This window comes from Acinonyx jubatus, chromosome D4 (genome assembly GCF_027475565.1).
Source record: "Acinonyx jubatus isolate Ajub_Pintada_27869175 chromosome D4, VMU_Ajub_asm_v1.0, whole genome shotgun sequence".
NCBI lineage: Eukaryota > Metazoa > Chordata > Mammalia > Carnivora > Felidae > Acinonyx > Acinonyx jubatus.
The window spans coordinates 91,666,498-91,693,155 of NC_069391.1; the positions used below are offsets into that span (position 1 = coordinate 91,666,498).

Genomic DNA, 26,658 nt, shown 5'->3' on the forward strand with positions numbered 1-26,658 from the left:
TCGGTTGGGCAGCAACAGCCACTCCCTGGAAGAGGAAACACAGAGCACCTAACCCAACCTCAGCACCCGCCTCAAAGATGACAGGGTGGGCCACAGAGCGGGCAGCACAGCCCTGCCTCCAAGGAGTTCAGTCGTCTTGGAGAAACAGGATAAAACAATCACACTCCACTGAGAGATATCAGGCAGAGGAGGATTAAATGTTACCTGGCTCGGATATTCCTCATCATTCATAAATATGTGTAACGTATCACGTGCTGAAACCAGACACGGGGCGCCCGGCCTGTTCTCTGAGAGGCCCTGGGAGCGCAGGGACGTGGCCCAGGAGAGGGAGTGCGCTCAGAGAGTGGGCGGCAGAATGGGATTTGGGGGACAGCTTCCACTGGAAAGCAGTAAAAATCGGGGTGTGGAAAGGGACAGCGGGAAGAGCACTGAGCATCTCACAGGCCAGATTGAGGTATTCCAATCGGCATTTTTTTAAAAACTGTAGGTTGTGACCCATTAGTATCTCCAGAAGAGTTCAACCAGCATTTTATAAACACTGAAATGGAACAGAATGCAGTAAACGTGGTACACATGGCATTATTTCATAAACGTTTTTGTTCATCTGTAGACCGCAGACCACAACATAAACGGAAGCTCACCACGGGCTCGGGGAACGGACAGGATCTCCCCGCAGATGGGCCTCCCTTGCCTCCTGGCAGGGCTCCTCCCCCCATCCCTCCCCACAGGGCCCGCGCCCAAACCAGCTTCTGAAATCAGTGCTGGCCACAGGGCAGGCCAGGGAAGAGCGCAATTTATTGGACCTGCCTCCTAACAGACTCAAGTGACAGATTTTTTTTAAGACCCACTAATTCTCCCATCTTCCAACAGACTTCATGTCAGTTCTGCTACTAAAAAAAATAAAATAAAATAAAATAAAATAAAATAAAATAAAATAAAATAAAATAAAATAAAATAAACCAAACCAAACCAAACCAAACAAACAGCAAAAAGAAGGAGAGAGGAGGAGCAGGCGCCCACAGTAAACAAGAGTCCCCATGCGGCACCTCTCAGAGCCCGATCCGGCTCCTCGGTCCCAGCCATGTGAAGGGACACTGCACAGCTGCCCGGCGTCCAGTTCCTGGTCCTCTGCAAGGACTCAGGGCGACCAGTGCTCGGTCCAAGTCATCTGTACCCTCTGAGGCCACAGCTTTGCAAGACTAGAAGGATCCTTTGCGATGAGGAGCCACCAAACTGAACGTGAGTATTCCAGGAGCACAACGATCATTCCAAGATCATTCTGTTTAAAGTCAAGAACAAGGCACCAACTGTGGGGGCAGGGGGCCTGGAGCAGGGCTCGGCGCACAAGCTGTCAGCTGTGCTGCGTCCAGCAGGAGCATTCCAGCACTGGGAAGGAAAGGTTAGCGGCACTGCAGTGATCCAAAACGTGGCATAAATAGAGATGCTTACGTACTTTTTCGCTAAAAAGTCAGTGACATTTATGTAGTGAAACTTTAGAACAAATTACTCAGATACTTACAGGTTTTATAAAGAAACATAACATCTATCGTTCACAATTCTAGACACTGGAAGTAGGATATACCTATAAAAACATGCACCAGTTATAAGGGCACAGCTCAGCGGATGTCCACAAACTGAGCACGTATGCAAGTCACCAAACTGAGGCATGGCTGACCCGCCGGAGGCTGCCCCTCGCCCCGCTCCAGACCCCTTCCCAAGGGTAAGGGTTACGAGACTTCTCACAGCACACTCGGGCTTTCCCAGGCTCTGAGTGCCCTGGAAACCCGCCACCCACGTCGAGAGGCCTGGACCCAGCATCCCTCCTAGATGAGCCCCCGGGACAGCACACTGCCCCTGGGGCTCTGGTCCAGCTACCGCCCTGAATGCGCCCAGTCTTCTGTGGCTCCCCTGGCAGTCGTTCTTGGGGTGCGGTGACCCCCAGCATGGTCTGGTGGTCTGCACTTCCCTGATGAAGATGGAGACGGGCACCTCTCCACATGTGACATCTTCTCTTGGGGCCGCCTGCACAGATAGTCCACACACTTCCTCCTTCATCGCGGCAAGTGCACCATGTTCTTCTTACAGACTTCCGGGAAGTCCTGTGTCCTACAGGCTCTTGGCGAGGCAGAGGGACCCCGCACTCTGTCGGGACTTCCAGCCCCTCTCTTCACGACAGAAGAGTTTTTTATTTATGACGCCTCATCTTTCAGGCCTTGGCGGCAACGTCCCCTCATTGCAGGCTTCCCTACCCAGCCCGTCTGCTATTCTCACGGCCATGTCCCTCACGGCGTGTGTCACACTGGCACTGCATTGTCGTCCATTTCCATCACTAGATTACACACGCCGTGAGGATAAGCACTCACGCCACCACCAAGCAGGTAGCCAATGGCTGAAAGAAGGAATCACGGAACCACAGCCAAAAGGTATACGGCGGAGACGGCATAAGCCTGACTTCTCCATACCACACGAAGCTCAACACAGAGCCTCGTCAAACATACAGCCCCGTAAGCACGCGACCCTCACGATGGGCCCCACGCCAGCAAGCACGGGGCGGGGCAGGGCGGCCATGCCCTACTTGCTACCGAAGTGGAAAGCTTATCCCACCGAAGATCACACAGAACCTACATTTACATATACTACCAGTGTTACTGTTTATAGGTCACTACCAAACTAAAAGTAATGTCCTAATCTAGATAATCACATGGCCTCCTAATAACCATACTATAAAATCTAAAATTCTGCCTGAAGAGCATCTTGTCAAAAGGCAGTTTCTCTAAAGTCCAGAACATCTCACTAGGATGACTACGTCACTTTACAACTTGAAACAAGCTACTGGGTGTATGACAGACGCCTTGCCTCGAAGAACACACATTTTGGCTTCACTCTCCACAACTGCTCAGAAGGGCGACCTGTCACCAGCCATGCCTTGGAGAGACCTGCTGGGACCCACACAGGCCACAGGAAGTCTGCAAGCTCACACTGAATTCTGCTGACAGGAGTCAGGCTCAGAGGGAAGGGAAAGGACCCATGTGCAGCACGGCAACAGTGACTGGAGGCAACCACGGCCTGCCATCCCTCCAGTGACCCTGTGCCGCTACGGGATGAGGCCATCCCAAGGGACTGTACACAGACTGGGTCGCAGCAGGCCATCAGCACACCCAGAACAGTGGTGAGGACAGAGGCCAGCACACATCACCGGGCTCTGCGGGCCTCGTTTTGCAGCAGGACACCTGGGGTCATCCTTCACTGAACACGGGGGAGACAGCAAACCTGACCCTCCTGCCTGTGGGTCTCGTTGGCGCGGTGCTGGTGTCTGCGTGCACCGGAGGTGAAAGCGTCTGGCCCACACGCTGACTTCTCACTCACGTCACCACCACGTGGGTGCAGGCTGCCCGAAGGGGCACTGACCACGAGCTGAGTGACTTGTCAACAGGAATGAAGGAGCGAAGGCAAATAAAACCAGAAGGGAGGCAACAAAACAGGAAAGAAAGATAAAAGACCAAACTCCTAGTAGAAATATCCAGTGTATGCACGGGGTCACAGATGTGGTGACCAAGTGTGGCCAGCCTGCGATAGGCATGCACACATCTTCATTTCTGTGTGCTCCCCAGCTTGGGACAGAAGGGGCCTGGACGCTCACCTGTTCCCACCCTAGCCCCGCAGAGCCCTGAGGAGGCCTGAGACTCCCACCACAGAGCACGGGGGACTGGGCGCCGGGATGGGGGACCACGAGTCACACCCCCAACACCCCGGCAAGGACATTCTCCTAATGCCCTGATTTAAGCTAATGTCACACGTTCAGGTTGTCACACACGAAGTTGGGAACACGGAAAGTGATGCTCCAATTCCTACCCAACAGTCAGATGGGACGTCCATGTGTGCCTCTCGTGCAACTGCCAGGACTCCTCACGACTCTCTGCCATCGAGGGAGGGTTCAAACCCCTAACACAGGCGGACGAGCTCAACACAAAACACCCATACATGTCAGAGCATGGCCAGGACACGTGAAGACACCCGTCTCCGGGATTACACCTGACCAACACATAAAAGTGACTCAGAATTGTTTTTATGAGGATACACAAGGTATGCTGCCCTAGTCTAGCACATAAAGAGGGTAAGAATCTGGACAGAAAAGGCTGCAGCTGTGCTGAGCCTGTCGGGGGCTGGGGGCGATCAGGCAGGGTAAGATGTAGCTCTGTGAACCACACGTTTCTTTGGGAAAGGAACCCGAGAGGACAAAGAATAGGAGACAAGCAGCCTAACATCACTACCACCTGGCAGAGGAAGCACGTTTCCTGGGCCACTAGGTCAAGGGCACAGAATGAAATTCTTGAGGTGTTTCACATTAAAATGGAATTGGCGTTCCGAAAAAATAGTGATGCTACCTATCACTTACTGTGGTTACTCATCAGCTGATTCAATTCACAAACAAGCTAGACGCTTTCCATCCACGCCTGGCCCAGTGAGTTCCAGGCCACACAACCACGAGGCCACCAAAACCTGGTGCGACCAGCCACAGGAGGCTGGGGCCTGGGTCCCCACAGCACCGTGTCCCCACAGTGGTGTGCAGGCCCTCAGCACCGACAGGGACCTTCCACAGCCCAGATCTGACCCCACAGGACTCACAGGGGCCGGCAAATCTTATCTGACAGATGCCACCTTGACCCCATACCAACACCACGTGCACAGGAACACGAAACAGCAATCCATACAAACAACGCCACAGAGCACAGAGATGTTATATTCATGTTCTCTCCTAACAGGACTTTCAAACATCCATTTCAAGATGTCAGTAATCACAGCCAAACATTGAAGCGATGCACAGTGCACACACGCACACTCCCATCTCCACACACGATCATGAACACACTATTACGGAAGCATACCACGTGTAAGAAAGAAGGCAAGCTGCTGACCCTAAGATCAGACCCCATGAGTAGAAAGGCACGTTAGGACCCACAGTGAAAAACAAGGTACCTGTGTGCTCACCTGTCTGTGAAAACACCTGTGTCTCTAGAGGTGGCTCCTGAGAGACTTCCTGTACTGTATTTTCTAACGTCTCAGTTTTCTGACTTTGTACAGAGATTTCCGTATTTCTTAGAAAAACATATAGAACAAAGAACTAAAAACTTTAAATTAGCAAACTCAGAACAGATTCAGTATCTAAAAGCCAATGAATATGTGAAAATAATATAAGACAAACACCTCCACAAGGATTCCATCATACTTTTTAATTCTACCAAAAGAAGACTACAAAGATTTGACAAAGGCCAGGAAGAAAGACAAGTGCCTTAGTTTTCGTTTCACAAAGACTTAACCGAGAATAGAGCAAGAAGTATGTGCTAATGACACTCCAATAAAACAGGAGAAAAAACACGGAGTTAGAAAGCAGAATATTTCTTTTCGTCACTTGAAAATAATCTTCAGGGGGGTGCCTGGGTGGCTCAGTCGGTTAAGCGTCTCACTTAGGCTCAGGTCCTGAACTCGCGTTTGTGGGTTGGAGCCCCGCGTCGGGCTCTGTGCTGACAGCTCGGAGCCTAGAGCCTGCTTCGGATTCTGTGTCTCCCTCTCTCTCTGCCCCTCCCCTGCTCATGCGCTGTCTCTCAAAAATAAATGAATGTTAAAAAAAAAATTTTTTTTTAAATAAAAATTAAAAAAAAAAAAGAAAGAAAATAATCCTCAGATGCCTCTGTCCTCCGACAGAAACAGGGCCACAGTGAGAGAGCCAGCACAGCCTGGGCGGCAGCCATGCCTACTAAGGATGCCCAATTCCCCTTGGCCTGGGGCTCTGCAGGCACCTGTGACAACAATGGCCCCTCCGCCTCCAGGGCCAAGATTGCCACCGAGGTATGCAAGCAGGGGGATAAGGGGCGGGCCTGCCGAGCATGTGTGGTTCACGTGCCACCGTGTGAACCTGAGCGGTGGCCGTGAGCGCACCACCTGCAGTGCTCATGGCGCACCTCATGTCCTCCTCGTGGCAGGGAGCTGTGCCCCCCCCCGACATGCCAGGAGAGCCTCTCCGTCTGCCGAAGCCTTGCATCCCCTGAACTTTATCTTTCAAAATAAATGTTTGCTAACTTTATAGGTTACACAAAAAGGTACCTCGTTATGTTTTAACATTCCTTTTTTTTCTTCTTTGGTGAGGGTGAACATCTTTTATGCTTCCTGATCATCTGTGTTTCTTCTGTGAACTGCATGTTATATTCTTTGCTACTTGAAATACTTGTCTTTTTCATTTGTAGCATGCTTTGGGGGAGGGGACAGGTCGATTCGCTTTTGTTCAGTAGTGGTCCCTGTCACCTATCAGCACCATCCATTAGAAACATGCCAACAGCTGCCATGTTCCCGTCGCATAGCAAGTGCTCAGAGTCCCTTGGCTTAATGTACTTCCTTCCCTGAAGACCATCCCAACAACAGATCCAAGTCCAGAGGTCCCAATTCAAGTCCAAACCAAAGCAAGTCATGAGCTCCCACTCCTACCAAGATTTTGAGCCAGAATAGAGACACCCTATTGTGCTCGTGGCCAGTGCACACAACACACAACACGCTCAGGCTGGAGAGCTCATGCTGGAGACCAGGAATGCGGGCCAGGGACGTTTGTGAGGGCTGACCCAGGTCCTGCTCTGCCTGGCGTCTGGCCCCAAAGCCTCGGGCACAACTGCCATCCCCCTCCTCTCCCTCCCTCCTCCTCTTTGTTTTAACATGTCTGCTGATCACGATAAACGGGGAGGCGAAGCAGATTCAAGAAAACTAAAGTGTGACAGGCCAACAAGGCCTCCCAATGTCTGCATGTGAGGCTGAGGACGCTTGCCCCACACACGAAGCCCCCTTCTAGCAGCTCCCCCAAAGAGCACCGTGAAAGCACAGGGCAGGGCCAGACAAGTGACACAGTCAGGGTAGAGCTGAGGGCCCTCCAGCAAGTATCCCCCTCATCTCCCAGCCCCATGAGGCGGCTGGCCACACTTGTGGGGGACCCCACAGGTGGCCCAGGCACACACCCTCCTGCTTTGGGCCTTGCTCCCAGCCATCTAGAAAGCATGTCTCTCACTAGACCAAATCTGTACCAGTTATTAACAGAGAACTCAGTACCTTAGAATTTCAGTGCGGAAGGGCTTCTGAGACTCGACCAGCTGTTCTCATTTGCACACACACGATCCCAGGCCCTGGCCCAGTCACACTCAGTCTCCACTATACGCCCTTTCCAGAAAGTTAACTGGGAAAAATGAATGCAAAGTCCAGCTTAATACTTCACGTCGGGATTTCAGAACCGCATGGACTTACGCACCACTGCTCCACGGAGCACACGGCCCCTGCATGGCAGCAAAGCCCTCGGTAACTCCTGCCTGAGGTCAGGGGACACTTGCATCCACTCTACAGATGGAGGAAAGAACGAGAGAGGGGACGTCTAGCCTCAGCCTTCATGCCTAGTGCGAATTTGCAGAAGACGAGAAACCATCTCCATGGATGGAGGGCCAAGGGGCCCTGGATGTCCAGCCATGAGCCAGAGTGCAGTGAAGAAGAGGAGATGAAGAAATAAGAAAGGCCTTCCTTTCCTTTCCTTTCCTTTCCCCTTTTCTTCCTTGTTTGTGAGTCAGGTTTCTTAAAACTCAAGAGTTTTTAGGAAGAGAAGGAAGATAGTGCACTGAAAACTTTCTTGATCAGACTCTAACAAGTTACGTATTTAAAAATTCATTTACTCGGGGACACACATTTAAAACACTCCTCTCTACTGGGGAGCCTGGGTGGCTCAGTCAGTTTAACATCTAACTCCCGATTTCAGCTCGGGTCATGATCCCAGAGTTGTGGGATTGAGCCCCACATGTGACTCTGTGGTGACAGTGCAGAGCCTGCTAGAGATGCTCTATCTCCCTCTCTCTCTGCCCCTTCCCCCACTTGCTCTCATTCTCACTCTCTCTCTCTCAAAAATAAACTTAAGAAAAAAAAAAAAACTCCCCTCCAGCAATGACTCCAACATTGACTGCAGCTTTCTCTTGTTCCAGACAGGTGAACAGCATGATTTAAGGAATCGTCTACGAGCTGCTGAGCTGAGATCTGAATTGCTAGATTCAATTCAGGAGGGAAGGAAATTCAAGGTCCCCTCAATCCAGGAGCGAAGACTAGAAGCCACCAGCGTCTAACTTAAAATGCTTCTCGGGGGTGAGACTGGGGTCCCCCAGGCCAGGGGACAGGAAGAGTCAGCAGCACTTTACCAGATAACTTCACCACGTCTAAGGGGTCACACGAACCAATTTTCCTAAACCTCCACTGCAGCAGAGGACTGGCCCGAGGCCACGGCCGACGAGCACAGACTTCCAGCCTGTGAAGCCTCAAGGAAGCGTCTGACTGCCCCTCGCCCATGTCCAAGAAGTCCAACCCGTGCACAGTGACATCGCCTTCCTGCAACAAACAACACCCCCACGCCTCCGTGCTCAGCTCTCGACCGCCCCAGAGCCCAGGTTGCCTGATGTGCCTGACACGGCCAACCGACCCCGGGGAAGCCACAGCTGCTCCACAACCCACTCACTTTGCAGCCGCTCCACTGCCTTCATCGTTGTCGGAAGACGATGACGTAGAAGACCCTGGAAAGTAGGCTGAATCCACGTGGTTGGGGCTGCCGCCTGGAGCTGGGTGGATCGGGGACGACCGTTCATACAGCGGGGTATGCTTTCCTTCGTGAGGAATGTTGCTGTAGGTGCTGTGCTCGGTCAGACTCTTCCCACTCGTTTCCAACGTGAGGGCCGGCTCAGCGAGGCTGTACGGGTGTGGACCCTGGCCCGCGGCACCCGGGCTGGGCACCTGCGGGGCCTGAAAGAGAGGGCAGAGGTGACGCGCGCACTCCGGTCAGCACTGCCTGGTCTTGGCTAAGCTTTAATTCAACGAACACTGGCACTTGCTCCACAGAGCAGCTTGACAGCTTCAGAAATGATCTTAGTTTTCGCGAAAATCGGATGTCTGTGCAGCTTCCAAGGGCAGCAGCCCCCAAGGCAGGCAGGTTGGGAGCAGGAAGTGGGGGCTGGGGGGAGGACTCACCATAGGCTTTGCTTGCAGAGAGGTCTGCGGAATGTTGAGCATCTGGGGGGGGACATACGGTGGCACTATCCCAGGCATTCCGAACGGATTTGGTCTGGCTGTTCCGTCGACAAGGAAAGAAAACGACGCAGCTGTTAGCAGAGCACGAGCTCAGGACACCAGAGTGGCAAGCACATGTCCCCATCTGCCCTGTCCCTCCTCAGGGGATAACACAACACTGATCCCACTTCCCAAACACCTTTGGAAATTCATGTTTAACATTAAAACACAGTTAATTTTACGGTGATCAACATTACAGACTGAAGCTAGGATTTTAACTTGCAGGCATCCGGACCACCCTCCCTCTGCCCCTTGCCGGCTTCTCAAAGCCCTAAGACTACAGGCTCCGAAGGGATACAGTGGGGACAGACCCTTCCCCTCATGTCTGTGAGGCAACGGAATCTTCCTATTGAGACTAAAATTCAGTTTTCAGCTATTGACAAGCTTCTTGATACAAACGGTGAAATGTGGCAGGTGCTGCCTCTATACTTAGTTTGCGGCCATTAGGCAAAACCACAACCAGGCCGCACGCTTCACATACATCATGGACCGAACTTGGGATCTGTGCTCTCAGAACGTGACTTTATACACCTGTCCTACGGACGCCGCACTCACTCTGCCACCCCTCGTGCTGACCGTGCCAGCACAGCCCCGAGAACAAGCGTGCGGAGACATGGCTGTGGACACACGCAGGACCAGGCCCCACATCAGACGGGAGGCAGGATGATCAGCCAGGCCCACGGGCCTGCACACCTGCATGCCCACGACCTCGGTCTCCCAGAGTCTGAGAGGGCACCATCGGCCAGCATGACACGTGGTGACCAATGTGTGTTGACGGGGTCCGTGGCCTCAGCATCAGAACACTTCCAAATACCATAAACTACTTAGCAATGTAATAAAAATGAGAAGGACACCCTTCAAGGCTCTGCTCCCCCGCACAAGCCAGGGATGGGGTGCCTATGAAGTCAGGCCTCAGGCACCTGAGCCCTGAGTGTCCGCACAGCCCAAACAGTGGGGACAGACAGCAGACACAGGGCCCTGAGGCTACACCGTCTCCTCCTTAAGCTTTGTTTGGAAACCCAACAAAACCAAGCCTAGAGACCCCTGGACGCCAACATCCTTTACCAGGTAGAGCGTTCCTCCAACTTCAGAATCTGGGCAACACCAGGAAAACCAGCAGCCCACAAACCATACCTCTCCCTGCCCCCCCGCCCCGCCAACTCTCCGAGACACATTTAAATAAATATAAGAACGAACGAGCATCCCTAAACCCAAACCCTCCCTCCCATTCTCTGAACTCCCCCCAGTGCCTAACCGGAGCTCCCAGAGCCACCCGGTCCAGGCAGCACCGGACGGTGACTAACTTCTCCCCCCCACGGTACCCACGCACCCAGAGGCCACGGTCACGGTCCAATGCGAGGGCCCATCTCCGAGTGCCTAGCCCACGGCCTGCTGGGAGGGAAGCTCGAGATGTCACTTCCACAACTGCAGGGCAACTAGCTGAGAGTGATGGTGCTGGCACATGTGCATATCACTCACACACTCACCACACACGCACACTTGCCACACACACACCCCACACACGCACACTTGCCACACACACACACACCACATGTGGTCACCACACACCACACACACATTCACCACACACACACTTGTACCACACGCATGTACTCACCACACATGCACTCACCATGCACATTCACACGCCACACATACGCACTCACATACACAGCACACTCACCACACACACACACACACACACACACACACACACAACATGCATGGTCACCACTCACAAACTCCCCACACATGCACTGACACCACACACACATTCACCACACTCATCACACATAGCACACTCATCACACACATGCACTTGCATTCACCACACACACACTCACCACACAGGACACTCACACACATGCACTCACCACACGCACACAACCACACTCACACTCCCCACGTGCACTCACTCACCAAACACACATTCACCACATGTGCTCACACCCACCACACAGCACACTCACCACACATATAGCACACTCACCACACACACTCAACACACTCACCACAGTACACTCAATATGCATGCACACCAACACCACACACACACTCACCACACACGCACACACACATTCACCACAGAGCACACTCCCCACACACGCATGCTCACCACATATACATGTGCACGTGCACACATTTTTGCCACACACACACTTATGCACAGGCACACACATTCACCACACATACACTCACGCTCCCCGCATACACACACACGTTCAATGCAAACACATGCACATTCACTCACTGCACATACACTCACATGCACACGCTCACATTCACCACACACAAATGCCCTTACCCTATATACATGTGCATGCACTCACACACACACGTCCACCACACGTGCATATACATACGCACATTCACCGTACACGTATACGCACTCACCCTACATACATGCACGTGTTCATCACAAATACATGCACCCTCACCCATACACACATCCCACATGCATGCACACACACACATTCGCTGCACAGACATGTACACGCACTCACCCCAAATACACACACATGCATATGCATGTTCACCTCACATACACACATATTCACCCCACATACACATATGCACATGCAAACATACGAGGAGACACTTCTGATCAAACAGTTCCGACCCAAGAGATTAGAACCTCAAAGTCTGAGACTCACGATGCTATAACTGGTTAAGTCCCTTCTCAGGCGATTCTGAATTGTGGCCAAATTCGGTCACAAAGACCACTATGAACTCCATTCAAGCTCTAACACTACACACCCCAAATCACTGTGAGAAGTGCAATTTACTGCCTCCTGTGGCTGACCTGCTCCACGAAACTTCTGAGAAAGCACACGGAACATCGGCCATGCCAATACACAGCAGCATTCAAGGGAAGGGGACCCTTTTGTTTCCGTAAAATTTTGACCATCATGCGCTACAAACTTCCTGAAAAGCACAGACTTTCCCTAAAAACAAACCATAACTTAAGAACAAAGATTTCCAAAGAAAGAACATTTTCTAAAATCATACTGAAGTCACTGACTTCCAATAAACCTTTGAGAGCCTGCAAAGTGAGCTACTGATCTCTCAGAACCCAGTCTAGTAAGTGAATTAACCTGTCTACACTTCTCTGAAGGCTGGAGAACTGCCCGATAAGCCAGGCCTGCCTCTGCGCGCGGCATGCCTCCCTGTGCACCACTTCTGGTTCTCAGTGTCCTCGCACCACTAAGCGGAGCACTGTGCTGCGTGACAAGGACGCCTCTCAGGACTGACCCCGGCTGCACATGGGGGTCCTTGTTCTCCTGTCACAGACGCTCTATCAAGAGAAGCTGTTGTTAGCAGACTACACAGACTGAGAGAGGCACGTGAAAAAGGCATTTAGTCGCCGTATGAAAAATGTTCTCATGATGAAAACAATGTTTAGAGACTTCTTTGCGAACGATGAGGAAAACACACACAGCGGCCGGACAGCGTGCCATGGGAGCCACCCGGGATGACATGCTGCCAGCAACCCCCCCCCCACCGCCACCCAGCGGCCTCTAAAGACCACACACATCTTGGAAGGAATGGTGTCGACCGGGAGGCTCTGCCGGGAACCAGCTAGCCCAGCCAGCCAGCACGGACTTGACCACCAGGCATGTTACCACAGAGAAGCCACGCTAGCCAAAACCAACAAGAGTGACAAAGTAACGAATTTTTAAATTCTCTAATGCCGATGAGCGCGATGCACGATTTTCAGGTGTGGCATAAAAAACACAGATTTGAAAATTCAGATTCAAAGAGTAAGTCAATATGTTCCCTATCACCAATACTAGGTTTCAAGACCTACAAAAAAGGTCAAATTTCCCAACGCCATTAACTGTATTCAAAGGGATGTATTTACTCAATAATGATATTCTACAGAAGTTAAGACATAAAGCCACATGAAGAAGAATTTTGTGTAACTTATTTCCATCCTCTTCCAGATGAGTAACCTCTGGAAGGCAGGCCCCACGGGCCAAAGACTGGCATGAAGGCAGAGGCGGGAGGGGCTGAACGCTGTCAGTTTCCAGAAGCACCAGCTCCCAGAGCTCAGGGCGGCTGGGGCAGCTGACACCAGGCAAGGCCTTCCCAAGAGGAGCCAGAGGCTGTCACCTGGAGAGAAGCAAGCTCCACACAGCTCTGCTAATAAAAGCAAGCGGGCACCCGAAAGACCCAGGGACCCCGGGGAAGCCACTCGGGCCAGCAGGAGCCCCAAACTCCAGGAACGCAAGCGGTTCCCCAGGATAAGGGCTGCCTTCCTGACCACGGCACTGTGGGCACAGAGCTCCCAGGGCCAGGAGCCAGCGGGGTGCTCACCCAGCACCTCCACCACTGCCGAGTCTGGGCAGCACACGTGGACCTCACGGGGTGCAGCATTGCCAAAGCTCACACGGTGCCCGAGTCTTCAAGAGCAGGGGTCTCACGAGTGATGGACGTGTCCTGAGTCATATCCAAATCTGTCTAGCCCCTGGCCCTCTCCCTCTGAGCGGGAATGGCAGCGCCCCACAGCAAAGAACGCCGTGCATGTGGGCCGATGGAGACGGGGGCAGGAAGGCACACCATCCACGTGGCTGTGTGAGCCCGACAGAACAAGCCAGTCTCTGTCCACTGCGCACTGGACAGGCCGTGCCCTCCTGTCACCGCGCCCTGAGAAGCCACCAGGAGACCCCACGGCGAGCAGGTCCACCTCCCAAAGACACCTTGCCGAGTGGCTGCTAAAGGCAGATGCGGTTTCTGTTCCTAAAAAATGACTGGTTTTCAGGTTTTTTAAAAAAAATGACCTTTCAAAAAGACATGAGACCAGATGGCCTGTATCACTTCATAGCACATGGACTAAAATAAACTCACAAAAATCTGAATGAAAGGTCCTGGGAAAAGACTGTGAGTCTGAGGACAATGCTCAAGACTCAAAAGGGAGGAAGAGTAAGCAGACCTTCTGTTCCACACGAGACACCACGGTTCTCTGCGGCAGAATACGCCGTCAGACCCCTGGGGGCTTGACGTTAATACATGCACATTGGCTTTTAAAAGATAAAAACAGAAAGAGATGAACATGGACACACCGCCAAAAATAGCAAGGGCAGAATGACACGTACAATGCGGCATTTAATTACAGATTAACACCACCATTTGTTACTCCATATGTATGAGGCAGGAAAATATAAAAACCTGCTTGAGGTAGATAGATGTGACTTCCAGAAAAGCCTAATAATGTATTTCTTTAAAGAAAGATGTGAAACAAACTTTATCATCTGTTAAAGCCGTTCAGTGGGCACACAGCTGCTCATGACGCTGCCCTCTGTATTACTGTCCCATTTAAAGTCTTTCCGTAACAAAAAAGCTTAAGGAAAAACCACAGGAATGGTGGCTTTAGTAAGAACTATACGACTATCACGTAAATTTTTTTTAAATGCCAAATTTCAAAAACTTACTAGTAAAGTAGAGCAACAGTACAGCGTGGAACATCTGGGGATGCTAAAAAGTGATCGTTACGACAGCTCAACGCTGGAAGTGCTCCAGGGGACATGCACAGGCAGCAGCCAGGACGGCGCAGCACCTGCCCCGCGGGACCAAGGCAGACCTCCATATGGTGACTGGGGCGATGGGCCTGAGCCACGCACCGCCAACTGGCAGCAGGCAGGTCGTGTATAGCGTGTAGGGCCGTCCCGCATGGCCCCGAGGCCCAGGGGTGAGCGCAGTGGCAGGCCAGCCAAGGTGGCATCGGACAGGGCAGAACGGGGCAGCGTGGGCTCCTCACTCACACTCACTCCACTGGCGCAGGTGAAGATGCCATCACTCTCTACTCCTAGCAGGTCGCGTGACCGTGGCATCTGTGTGGTCATGCCTGGGAGACCCTGCTTTCCTAGAGATGGACCTGTCTTATCAGCTGAAGTCCTGTGGCGACCACATCCTTTTACTCACAGTGTCTCCGTTTCTGGGGTGACATCTGCTGACCCTGCCCCGACGTGTTGGGAGGTATGTTGTGGGGAGGTAGAGCTGTATTTACAAAGAGACTGTTAACACAGAAAGCCCAGCGCCACTTGATGGGACAGTCTGATGACGTCACCGACCAGCCCTCGTCTCCCTCACATTTGCACACGCACCTTCTCGAGCCCCGGCCCCCAGACGCCAACAGCAAGTCCCCCTCCTCCCAGGTGAGACAGCAGGCAGGTATGCTCTCCTGCAGACCCATCACTGGCTATCAACAGCCTGCGGCCGGTCTGGTGGAAGGAGGCCAGCAAGGATGTGGGCACCCAGAGGTCTCGGCTTCCTGGTGGCAGCTCCCGTCCTCCCGTCCCAGCACAGCCCGGGAGACCGCCTCTGACAGGCCGGCACAGTCCTGCTCCGGCAGGCTCCCCTGGCCTGTAGGCTCTGGGGCCGGTGACTTGCGAAGCCCTCTGAGATCCCCGACTTCCCTGCCCAGCCCCCACACACGCACCAGGTGCCACGAGACCCCCACTTCTGACAGTGCAAGCCCACTCGATCCCTCCCATTCCGAGCCCTACCCTTCACTAGGCCCGGGGGGTGGGCCGCTCCCGCCGCCTACCCCACCCTCTTCCACGCCCCTCAGAGTGGTAGCAGCCGGTTTCTCCTCCAATTCCCTGCACCTTGCTGAGGGCCACACACACCTGGGGGAGCCCCGGGAGCCTCCTCCTCACCTCCGACCACACAAGTTCCTGCCACACTGCTCCCATCTCCTACGAGCCGACCTTACTCCTGGCTCCACCTGTGCTCCCTGACCCGGGCCACTCCATCCACGGAGCCCCCCAGGGAAGCCTGCCTTCTTCCACATCTCCACTTAGCACTCGGGGTACACACGATAAAGCAAAGGGAACCACTGACAGAAAATTAGGAGAGCTGGTGGGCAGGGAACCTGATGGGGAGATGGGGAGGGGCTGTCGGGAACATTCCCCTGAAGTTGGTTTTGACTGCACACACACACCTGTACACACACACACACACACACACGGGTGTGTGACAGTTACAAAGCAACTTGTAACAACCCGTTCCCTCTTTCACGGCCCCTACGGTAAGTCTAAAGCCTGGGCCATGCTGGGACCCAACTGCACCCCTGCCCCTGCCGTCTCCTCCCCTCGCCGCCACCTGGGCTCCTTGCACACCACCTCAGGGCCGGTGCACACGCATCTCCTCCATCTCCTCTGAGGGAAGAGACTTCCTCCCCATTATCACCATGCTCAACTCCTACTCTTTCAAACCTCAGCTCAAACACTAGTTCCACAAGCAGAACAGGGCCTGACTTCATCAGCATCAGTTCAGTCTGAACCACCTGCTCACATGCCATGGGAGCCGCATCTCACTCGTGCAAGGAAGGGCCCGGACCGCATGCCTGCGCGGCCACGCTGCCGAGCACCCGGCAAGTGCTGGCATGGGCCAGATGCATCAAGGAGATTTTTCTCAATTAAAAGACATTATTTTTTTAGCAGCTTTAAGTGTAAGGAAAACTCAGGGAAGAAGCACACCATACACCTGCTAGTCAGTGTGACACAGCAGTCATCACGGATGACCCCATTTTGACACATCGTGCTTATTGACTAGAGCCCACATTTTACGTTAGGGTTCCCTCTACGTGTTCATTCTATGGGCTGGACAAACATACACGGACATGCATCCACCCTTACAATGTCACACATGATAGTCTCACTGCCCTAAAATCCTATCATCCCCCTGTTCATCCCTCCATGGACTTTTTACTGTCTCCACAGTTCTGCCTTTTCCAGAATGTCACACAGGTGGAATCCTTTTCAGATCAGCTTCTTTCACTTCGTGAATGCAATCAAGGTTCACCCATGTCTCTCTGTGACTTGATAACCCGTTTTCTTTTGCACTGAAGAACATTCCATTGCCTGGAGGGCCTACCATTTATTTACTCGTTGACCTGCTGAAGGACACCTTGGCTACTTCCAAGTCATGGCATTGTGAGCGCAGCTGCTGTATACATCGTGTGCAGAGTTTTGTGTGGACATAAGCTTTTAATTCCTCTGGGTAAATACCAAAGAGCGTGACTGCTGGAACCTTATGGTAAGAGGATGAGCAGTTTCCCAAGAAACCATCACGTGGTCGTCCACGGTGGCCGGTCTGCGTTCCCGGCAGCTGTGACCGGGCGCTCCTGCCGCGCTGCCTCCTCACCAGCACGTGGTGCTGTCGGTGCTCCAGACCTCGGCGGTTCTGAAGAATGTGCAGCAGGAGCTCATCGACGTTTCACGGGGGAGGCCAGGAAGACAACACACATGTATCTTCAGACTCACCGGGCCTCGGTTTCACTCACATAGCTCTGAACAAACACACCAGGATCGCTAGAGCCTACAACATCTCCATTCACAGACCTGAGGTGGGTGGGTCTCTAGCAGCTCTGTCGTTTTTTTTCAAAAATTCCAGCAATGATTCTGAAGCACAGCCAGGGTCTAAGGAGTATGGTTCATCCAGGAACCACACACGCTGCTGCCAACTCCATTCTGACATGTCTTACGTGCGCCTACATTCAGACTGGGGACTCTGGTGGACGTGGCAGGCACCGTGTGCTGGGGCGGAAAGCACAAAACATAACCATCTCTAGGTCCCCGGTCCCAATACCGTGTTTCTGACAAATAAATTCCCACAAAATAAATACTAATTTCACCTGTAACTGATTTTTCAAATTTTTTTTTTTTTTGGGACAGAGAGAGACAGAGCATGAACAGGGAAGGGGCAGAGAGAGAGGGAGACACAGAGTCGGAAACAGGCTCCAGGCTCTGAGCCATCAGCCCAGCGCCTGACGCGGGGCTCGAACTCACGGACCGCGAGATCGTGACCTGGCTGAAGTCGGACGCTCAACCGACTGCGCCACCCAGGCGCCCCTCACCTGTAACTGATTTTAAAAACCCACCTTAAGAACAGATAGTTTCTGGGGGCCCACTCTACAGTGACAGTATGGACTGGATCCATCTTTCACCCTGAAAAGGACCACACACTGTGCAAACCAGGCCTCCCAGCCCCGTGGGGCAACAGGGCAGGTGAGTGTGCATCTCCCCCTGTAAACTCCACACCCTCGGCCCCTGTGTGGAGAGCAGAGGCTTCCTCGATGCTGCAGAGGACCAGGGCTCAGAAGAAGATGCCTGAACCCGGCAGCCCTGCCCAGCGCTGGTCCACCTGACCTGGGCCAGACTAAGGAGGTTTTCCTTTGGAAGACGCAGGTTCCTGAGGCCCAGTGAAGACCCGGATATCGCAGTTCTGGGGTAGAACCTCGATTCCAACCAGGTTGAGAAAGCTCTGGTTAGAGCCAACTCTCCCCATCTTCACTCCCAACAGCCTCCAAGGGCTAGCATGATGCTTAAAAGATCTATAAAGCTATACATATTCCTGTTTCTAAAATGATTAATACAGACAGGTTCTAATGAATGAGAAAGTTACCTTCCAACAGTGGTTGTTGAAAATTCTGAATGTGTCTTCCTAGACAATAATGTAACGGGCCAAGGTCAAAAAAGACCATTTCGGATCTGTCTACTGCTTACAAAAACATGTTTATGGAAAATATGTGTTGGGTTCTACCTTGCGTTGCAGAGAAAGCCTCTCCCCAGTTCCAAGTTGCTCCTTCTAGGCTCTCCATTCCCTGCTCAGTGCCATAGCGGGAACCTAACAGCACTTAACAGGCCAAAGGCACTATCTTCACATTACTCTTTCTTTACATTTGTCAGGAAAAAAAAACAACAGAGGCAATTTCACATGACTCGGTTTCCGCTGGTTCCAAATTGTGTATGCAACTTGAAATGCACCTTCCTTGCCCAGTCTTCCCTTGACTTCTGTCCCGAGTCACCACACACTTCAGGTCACACTCTTGCCACCCCACACTCTCCGCTGCCCCAAACCCCTGCCCCGTGGCTGAGGTCTCTGCCACAGTCAGAAGCACCAGGAGACGCTGCAGAGAAGGCTTATACGGCTGGTCACTGCCCACACTGACCTGCTGGAAAATATCGCCCCAAACACTCAAATTCTTCACCAGTCCACCACCGCTCTCCAAAACCCAGAGAGGAAGTGAAACTAAATTCCGGGAGTGTCACCTTCATCCATAAAATGCTTACCTCACGGGCTGTCTGATGACTTAAGAACATGAAAGCACTTCATATGACACTACAAGTTTTTCAGCAGCACAAACTTAAAAGCTAATTTAAAGCCCATCCTGTCTTTCTGCACACTGCCAACCCTGTTAGCAGCTCAGACCAGCGCCAACTAGTACCTTTTTCTCCGTCCTGCCTCCCCCTCCTGAATCAACGTTCTAGTCCCAGGTGCACCGCAGCGACCATTTCGACTACCATGCCACACGAGGACCAGGCGTCAGGGCAGACACACAAGGGGCAAGGACACCCTTCTGCGAGCTCCTCCTCAGCTCTGTGGCTGCAGACCGCTCCTTGTCTTCTCTAGACCCCCTCCCCCTGAGAACAAGGACAGTGTCACAGAGCATGTCATGTATATTTTCCTTGTTAACATGCATCCAAGCAGCCATCTCCGTAACCAGGAAGTCTGAGGCCAGAGGCCGTGGGGTCAGAATGTTCGCCCCTGGCGTCAGACCCTGCCTGTCACCTGTCCCAGCGGTGTCCACGGCCCCATGTGACCTTGCCCCACCATGTCACCCTCTGTCCAGCAGAGTGACCCCAAGCCACGGTCCTCTCACTGTCCTGGTTCAACAGCTCTTCCTGGATTAAATCACTCGGTCAAATACCTTCCTACAGGAGCAGGAGGGTAAAGGTGGCCGGTGGGGCCCTGGCTGCCCCCGACCCGACACTGCTAGGGGAGGGGCAGGAGCCAGTGCACAGAGAGTTAAAGCAAGGTGCTGAGACACAATGGCTGGTAGCTGATGGCCTTGGACAGTGACACTCAGAAACTGCAATGTCCCGGGCACAGGAAGACAAGCCCCGCCCTACGTGGGTCACAGCAGACAGGCCAGCAGAAGAGCCAATGCCACCCCGCCCTCCTCAGCCACTCGGCACCCTAGAGACTGCCACCAGCAGCCAGCACTCACCTGTGACCTATGGGCCCCCCATGCACACTGCTGCAGCGCTATGCCTAAGCAAGCCAACAAACGTACCACATAAAGAACAATTATCTGGGACATTCTGACTCTGGGATTAATCTTTTGAAACCAGTGAACAGTGGAGCTTGCTAACCACCCCAGGAACTGGAGGCAAACAGCACAATCTCTCAGAGCTCCATGGCTCTGGGCCCAGAGAAAGGCCATTGGACTCAGGAAGGAGTCCAGCACGTCCACTCGGCTTCATAGCCTCCCATGACAGCATTACTCCCAAGCAGGCTCAGACAAATGGCTTATAATTATTTTTATTGCCCAATTTCAAATCTGAGTCAAATTTGGTCTTTCACAAAAAAACAAAAAAACCTAGGCAACAAAACAGAAAACAGCCATCCACTTTGCTGAAGTGGCCCAGAGGGCATCCCCGCAGAGCACGCCTGGACACCCCCCAGCCCACCCCTACTCCCAGGTCCGTTTCTCCTGCTCCTCAATCCTTGCAGGGGCTCCTACGGAGTCTTCCCAGGGGGCTCGGCTCTATGCGTCCCTGTAACTGTGGATGCCTCACTTCACATGAAGAAACCTCCAAGACTACTGGGCCAACATTTAAATCTCTTCGATGACTGCATGTCAGCAACCCTCACAGAGGCTTTGATTTACTTACCTAAGTAATGTGGTGGGTGAAATGCCATAGGCTTACTAGTCGCTGAGTAATATCCAATTGCTCTCTTAAATCGAATAACTTTGTCATCTGTTCTAGACTGAAATAAACGTAGGAAAACCTTTGTAAATCACATGCCACTGGTCATGTGCACGAACATACTTTCACAATTCAGCACGTGTCATAACCTGCAGCTTTCAAGTTACTAACAGATTAGAATAACGTTAAAATCTTCCTGGAAAATCAATGAATCAAATGCTACTCAGACTGACTCCTGGCACGCAGTCAGGAGAGCCGGGTCTGCAACGCAGCCCACGGGGTCCCGGGCTTCCCCTGCTGCTGGGAGAGGGTTTCCTTCCCATCTCCCGCAAATGGGGCAGTGGTTTCACCTTTCCAGAGAGGCAGGGAGTTCACACCAACCTCACATCTTCTATTTACCCTGACCCACTCACATTCCTTTCCAGAAAAAGGTGGAAGAAATCCCTGACCATCGCCTGAAAGGATGGACAAGTCATGTCCACACTTCTACTCAGCCCACGTGACAGGTCTGTCTTCTTAGGAGAAAGGTCCTGATCATGGTAAAGAATCTGGGAGCAGCAGACCTCACAGGCATCCTCCCAAGCCCGTACCTGAGAATGCTGGAACACATCTTTAGCTACGGCATCCAAGTCTGAGGGGTCCTGGATGTTGCGGACGTAGTCGGCCACAGCCTTGATTACCACATCACAGGGCGGCAGGACTAGCTGGTGAGCCCGGACCTGAGAAACAAGCACACGGGTCAGCACATGAATCCCGCATGCAGGGCCCGGAAGCTGCAGGCAGCGCTTCCTTACACAGCCCCTCATTACTCTGCTGTGAGTCTCGGCCCGAAGACTGGTGCGGGAACTATTAAATACAAGCCAGCCACTTCCACCCAGCAAGGCCACACGAAGCCTGGCAGCCATGCGTTACCTCCCACATGTCTGCAGCCAGGCTCCCGTCAACTCCGAGCCCAGAACCCTGTGCCCCACCATACTGAACATGCTGCGAGAGGCTGGGCTACGGACACTTCCGTTCTTCCTGCACAGCCAAAAGGAGGCAGTGCTGGGTGATCACAGCCCAGGTGCCAGAGCACCACAGAAAGGCAAGTCAGCTCTGAACGGGAGGGAAACGGTGTCCCTGACTGCCAATGCTGAGGGCCATGTCTGGTAAAGACACACGGAATAAGTGTCGGAATATTATATTATCCGAGAATAGCAGATTCTACAAAAAGTAAACAGAATAAAAAAAAAAAGGCTTAGACTCTTTCGTGAAAACTAAAAAACTATGAAAAAACGTTCAACTTCAGCTATAACTACAGTAATGCCCTTCTCTGAGAAATAAAGATGAATCAGGTACTAACCATGTTTCTGGCAATTAAAAAAAACTCGAACGACAGCATGAAATAACCTTGATTTCCTATATGTAGCCACAAAGACCACAAAGGCCCCTAAAGACCCTGTGCCTTCAGAGCTGTCCACTCCTGCCCACCAGCGTGGGACTGTCCAGGTAAGCCCAGCGTCACCACAGTCCTCTAGGGTGCACGGGAAGCAGGGCAGCTGGCCTCAGAGGTAAGAAGTGAGGAAGGGCCATGAGCCATGGAGTGTGGTGGCTCCAGATGCTAGAAGAGGCAGGAAACACCCTTCCAGAGTTTCCAGAAGGAGTGTGGCCTGCTGACACCTTGATTGAGCCCAGTGAGACTGACTGTGAACCTCTGACCTTCAGCACCATAACAAATCTGAGTTGTTTTAAGACACAACACACATACACGCAAAAGAAGAAAATCAGAAAACCTGAGCCTGAGCACATGACATGGAAGACCCACCAGAAAACCATTTACACTTTTAAGTCATCAAGAAAATTTTCAAGATGCACACACAACAACCACTCTCGTTTTACACAAGCAACAGGTTTTCTGGAAGCACTGGTTGCCACGTCCGAGTCACGTTCTCAGGCCCCAGTGTGCCGGTCGTTAGTGCTCGTGAAGGCACATCCCAGCAGGAGGCCTGCAGAGAGCCACACACACATCTGTGCACATAGATCACATGCTCAGTCCTAGAAACCCAGCACCCCATGAAAATGAAAGCCCACTGGCTCGCACATGCTCCACGGGACGAACCCCAGAAACAGCACATCCCAGCCAGTCTGGGAGGAACACAAGTCCTGTCTGCTCTCCCACTGGCGGGGTGTATGGTCCCCCGGCAGGGCAGGAGCAGGGCCAGCTGGTGGCAGCCCAGGAGAAAAGAGTCAGAACAGAAGCCCCACGCTGTCCTCACAGAACATCTTCCCCTCGGTGAACGCACACGGAAACAGGGACAGCCGTGCGGCGTGGGCCTGGCTGAGCAGGTGCGACCCAGCACCCTGAGACCCTACGATCAGACCACAATGGCAAGCTGGCTGTAGTGTGAGGATGTTACATACAGAACAGACCAATGACGACACGGTGAGAACAGAACAAATGTGATACAAAAGTGGACAAAATATGAAAAGGGCTAGCCCCACTTGGGGCAGGAGCACTTGGGCGGCACAGGCCAACTCTCCTCAGTGCATACCATCTATCCCGCCTCAGTGAAGGGGACCATCTGTCACTGTTGCTCCTGTGGACCATCCCTGGTCTGTGCCCGCCCCCAAGGCTGCCTGAGGGGCAGGTAAGTCCCCACAACCCGGATGCCCTCACTCCAGCAGCCCCGGCCAGGCCCAGGGGATGGCATGATGTGCGCTCGGCTCAGGGCACACAACGGGGGACTCAGTGCACACGAGAAGCTTTAATTCGGGAAGAAAGAGCACACAGAATAATTTCTAAAACTCAGACGGAACTGTTATAACCTCAGAACATTGAATGAGAGATTATAGAATTCTCAAAAGGATTTACCACAGAATTCCTTTTCGTAGCAAGGTTCCTGCTACATTTAAATATGGATATATTTGCAAACATCCCATTCATTAAACTTCTAACACTCTTGACAATGTTTAATTTGTACTTTCCTTAAAATCCTTGCCATTGCATTGGGGCACCTGGGTGGCTCAGTCAGTTGAGTGCCCACTTCTTGATTTCAGCTCAGATCATGGTCTCATGGTTTGTGGGTTCAATCCCCACGTCGGGCTCTGAGCTGACAGCATGGAGCCTGCTTGGAATGCTCTCTTTCCCTCTCTCCGCCCTTCCCTGGCTCTGATGCATGCTCGCTCTCTCTCTCTCTCTCTCTCTCAAAAAAACATTAAAAAAGAAGAAGAAGAAAATGAAGGGAAAAAAACCTTGCCGTGACACATATGGGAGAAATCACATGTTCCCACAGGCTGGAAAACTGAGTGCTAAGAGAACCAACCCAATGGAGAAAGAAAAAAGTCCCTGAAGATCCTGGCCACCCCAAATTTGGCTCCCTGCTCTCTAGATCTATACATGCCACATGCACAAAGGGATCTCTGCAGACGCTCAGCTGGTAAAAAAATGCATCAGGACTTGCTGACCCTCAAAAAGCATCATCATCTTACATGGCTAAATCTTCCCAAAGATGCTCTAGAAGAGCATGCGGCTCCCCCATCAGTGCAGCAACTACAGGAGTTAGAGCAAGATGTCACTGTCAATCTTAAATCAAAATTAACACTCAAACCACACAAATGAAATGTTTGCTCCTTGGCGACATGCTTCAAAATATTTTTAAAAAGTTTGTTTTAATGTTTATTCATTTTTGAGAGACAGAGAGTGAGCGGGGGAAGGGCAGAGAGAGAGAGGGAGACACAGAACTGGAGGCAGGCTCCAGGCTCTGAGCTGTCAGCACAGAGCCTGACTTAGGGCTCAAACTCCCGGATGGCGAGATCATGACCTGAGCTGAAGTCAGATGCTTAACTGAGACACCCAGGTGCCCCTGGGCTTCAAAATATTTTAATGAAAGTCCCACTTCTCCTTTGTTTTTTCTTTTAATGTTTATTTATTTTTGAAAGAGAGAGAGAGAGAGAGAGAGAGAGAGAGAGAGAGAGTCCATGCACGCACACAAGTGGGGGAGGGGCAGAGAGAGTGGGAGATAGAATCCGAAGGAGGCTCCAGGCGCTAAGCTGTCAGCAGACCGTGAGATCATGACCTGAGCCGAAGTTGGATGCTTAACTGACTGAGCCACCCAGCCGCCCCTCCTTTTTTCTTTTCTTTCAGCAGTTGTACTTTAACTTTAGCCCAAAGCTTAACATCAGGAAAAAAGACAAAAGTTAAATAAAATGCAATAGTATACCTAAATTAAAGTTGGAAACGTGTACCTTCTGTGTCCAAAGGATAGAAAGCAAATTCTGTTTAATTAAAAAGTAGGGGCCCCTGGGTGGCTCAGTTGGTTAAGCACAGCATTCTTGGTTTCGGCTCGGGTCATGATCTCATGATTTGTGGATTCAAGCCCCACGCTGGGCTCTGTGCTGGCAGCACGGAACCTGCTTGGATTCTCTGTCTCCCTTGCTCTCTGCCCCTCCCCCACTTCTCAATATAAATAAATACTTTTTAAAAAAGCAAACGTTCATGACTATACACTTTTTTACAGCACTTTGTAGTAATTTCAGTGATTGTCAATTACTTGCTTTGCAAGCAAAGGAACAAAAATTTGGAGCTAGAAAAGACCTCCCAGAGCGGCTCCCTGCTTCCAGACAGGACAACCAGGGGTAAGCAGGCACTGCTTGGTGGGAGCTGGCAGTCACCTCCACACAAATTCCCTCAGCCGAGGCCGCCTACACGGAGCCTCATCTTTCCCCCACGGGCCCGTTTCCTACTGTGCTGCTCTCTCCCGTGGGTCAGGACAGGTGGAGGGTGTGGAAGGCGCTCAGGAAGGCAGCTCGTTCACATGCCCACAGGCCCGTGCCCCTGCTGGGGCTGCTCTGAATCCAGTGGTGTCAGCACAGAACACACCCACTGTGCAGGGACACAACCAAGTCCACGGAAGCCCTCGCCACACGCCTCTCAGTGCAGCAAGCAGTGGCCGTCACAAGCAGCAATGGGCTCCGACTCTTTAGGGCCCTGATTCCCCTCCCTATGGTACTAATTATTCAAGGGCCACAACCTGAGTTAGCATCTGGCACCACAAGAAAACAATCTCTTCCCATTCCTAAAAAAGGAAATAACGAGGGTCCCGCTACAGAATCAACTTTAAGCCGCCATGTTCTAGTGTCTCACTACTTATGTATGTCTGTCATGTCATCTTGGTTACATTTCAAAAAATCAAACATTTTTCCACAAATTCACTTCAAGGCACAAAGCAGGGGCGTCTGGGTGGCTCAGTCGGTTAAGCATCCAACTCCTGACTTTGGCTCAGGTCATGATTTTGCAGTTGGTGAGATCGAGCCCCATAGTTCAGGAGACTGAATGGAGCCTGCTTGGGATTCTTCTCTCCCTCCCTCTCTCTGTCAGCCCTACCCCGCTTGTGGTCTCTCTCAAAATAAATAAAACATCAAAAAATAACAATAATAAATGACACAATGCAGTTACCACATGACATTTCAAATGTTAAATTAAACCCATTATGTCACAGCCGCAAAGGATTCCACTAAAATCCAAGACTCTCTCCCAGATGGATGCTGATTACGCTAAAGCCTCCTCTAACACTTTCTGAAATGTGCCACCAGAAAGGATCATTTGACAGGGCCTTGACTTTCACATGATGGAATGAAATGTTTCCACTGAAACAGCAACTCCCTTCCAGAGGTGACAGACAGCACACCGGCAGGTGAGTGTGCTGTGGGCTAAGGCTTCGGCCACCTTGTGTAGACGCGGGGCATCCCACGTGGTGTCACAGCCACAAAGACAAGGGGAAGCTAGCTGTACAATCAGTCGTTTCTCTCACGAGGTCAAGGCACTGGCCCATGC

At 52.0% G+C, this 26,658-nt stretch overlaps 1 protein-coding gene across 3 annotated transcripts in view; it reads right to left on the bottom strand.

Annotated features, from left to right (window-relative positions):
- Positions 1 to 26,658, bottom strand: part of FAM120A (family with sequence similarity 120A) — a 95,781-nt gene that overhangs the window by 38,573 nt on the left and 30,550 nt on the right. For all 3 annotated transcript variants that reach the window (XM_027041253.2, XM_027041252.2, XM_053205415.1), the window contains exons 4-7: positions 21,437 to 21,565; positions 20,811 to 20,907; positions 9,031 to 9,128; positions 8,525 to 8,805 (exon numbers count right to left, since the gene is read on the bottom strand). In XM_027041253.2, coding sequence (XP_026897054.1) covers positions 8,525 to 8,805; positions 9,031 to 9,128; positions 20,811 to 20,907; positions 21,437 to 21,565 — 605 coding nt within the window. The remainder of the gene's footprint in view (positions 1 to 8,524; positions 8,806 to 9,030; positions 9,129 to 20,810; positions 20,908 to 21,436; positions 21,566 to 26,658) is intronic.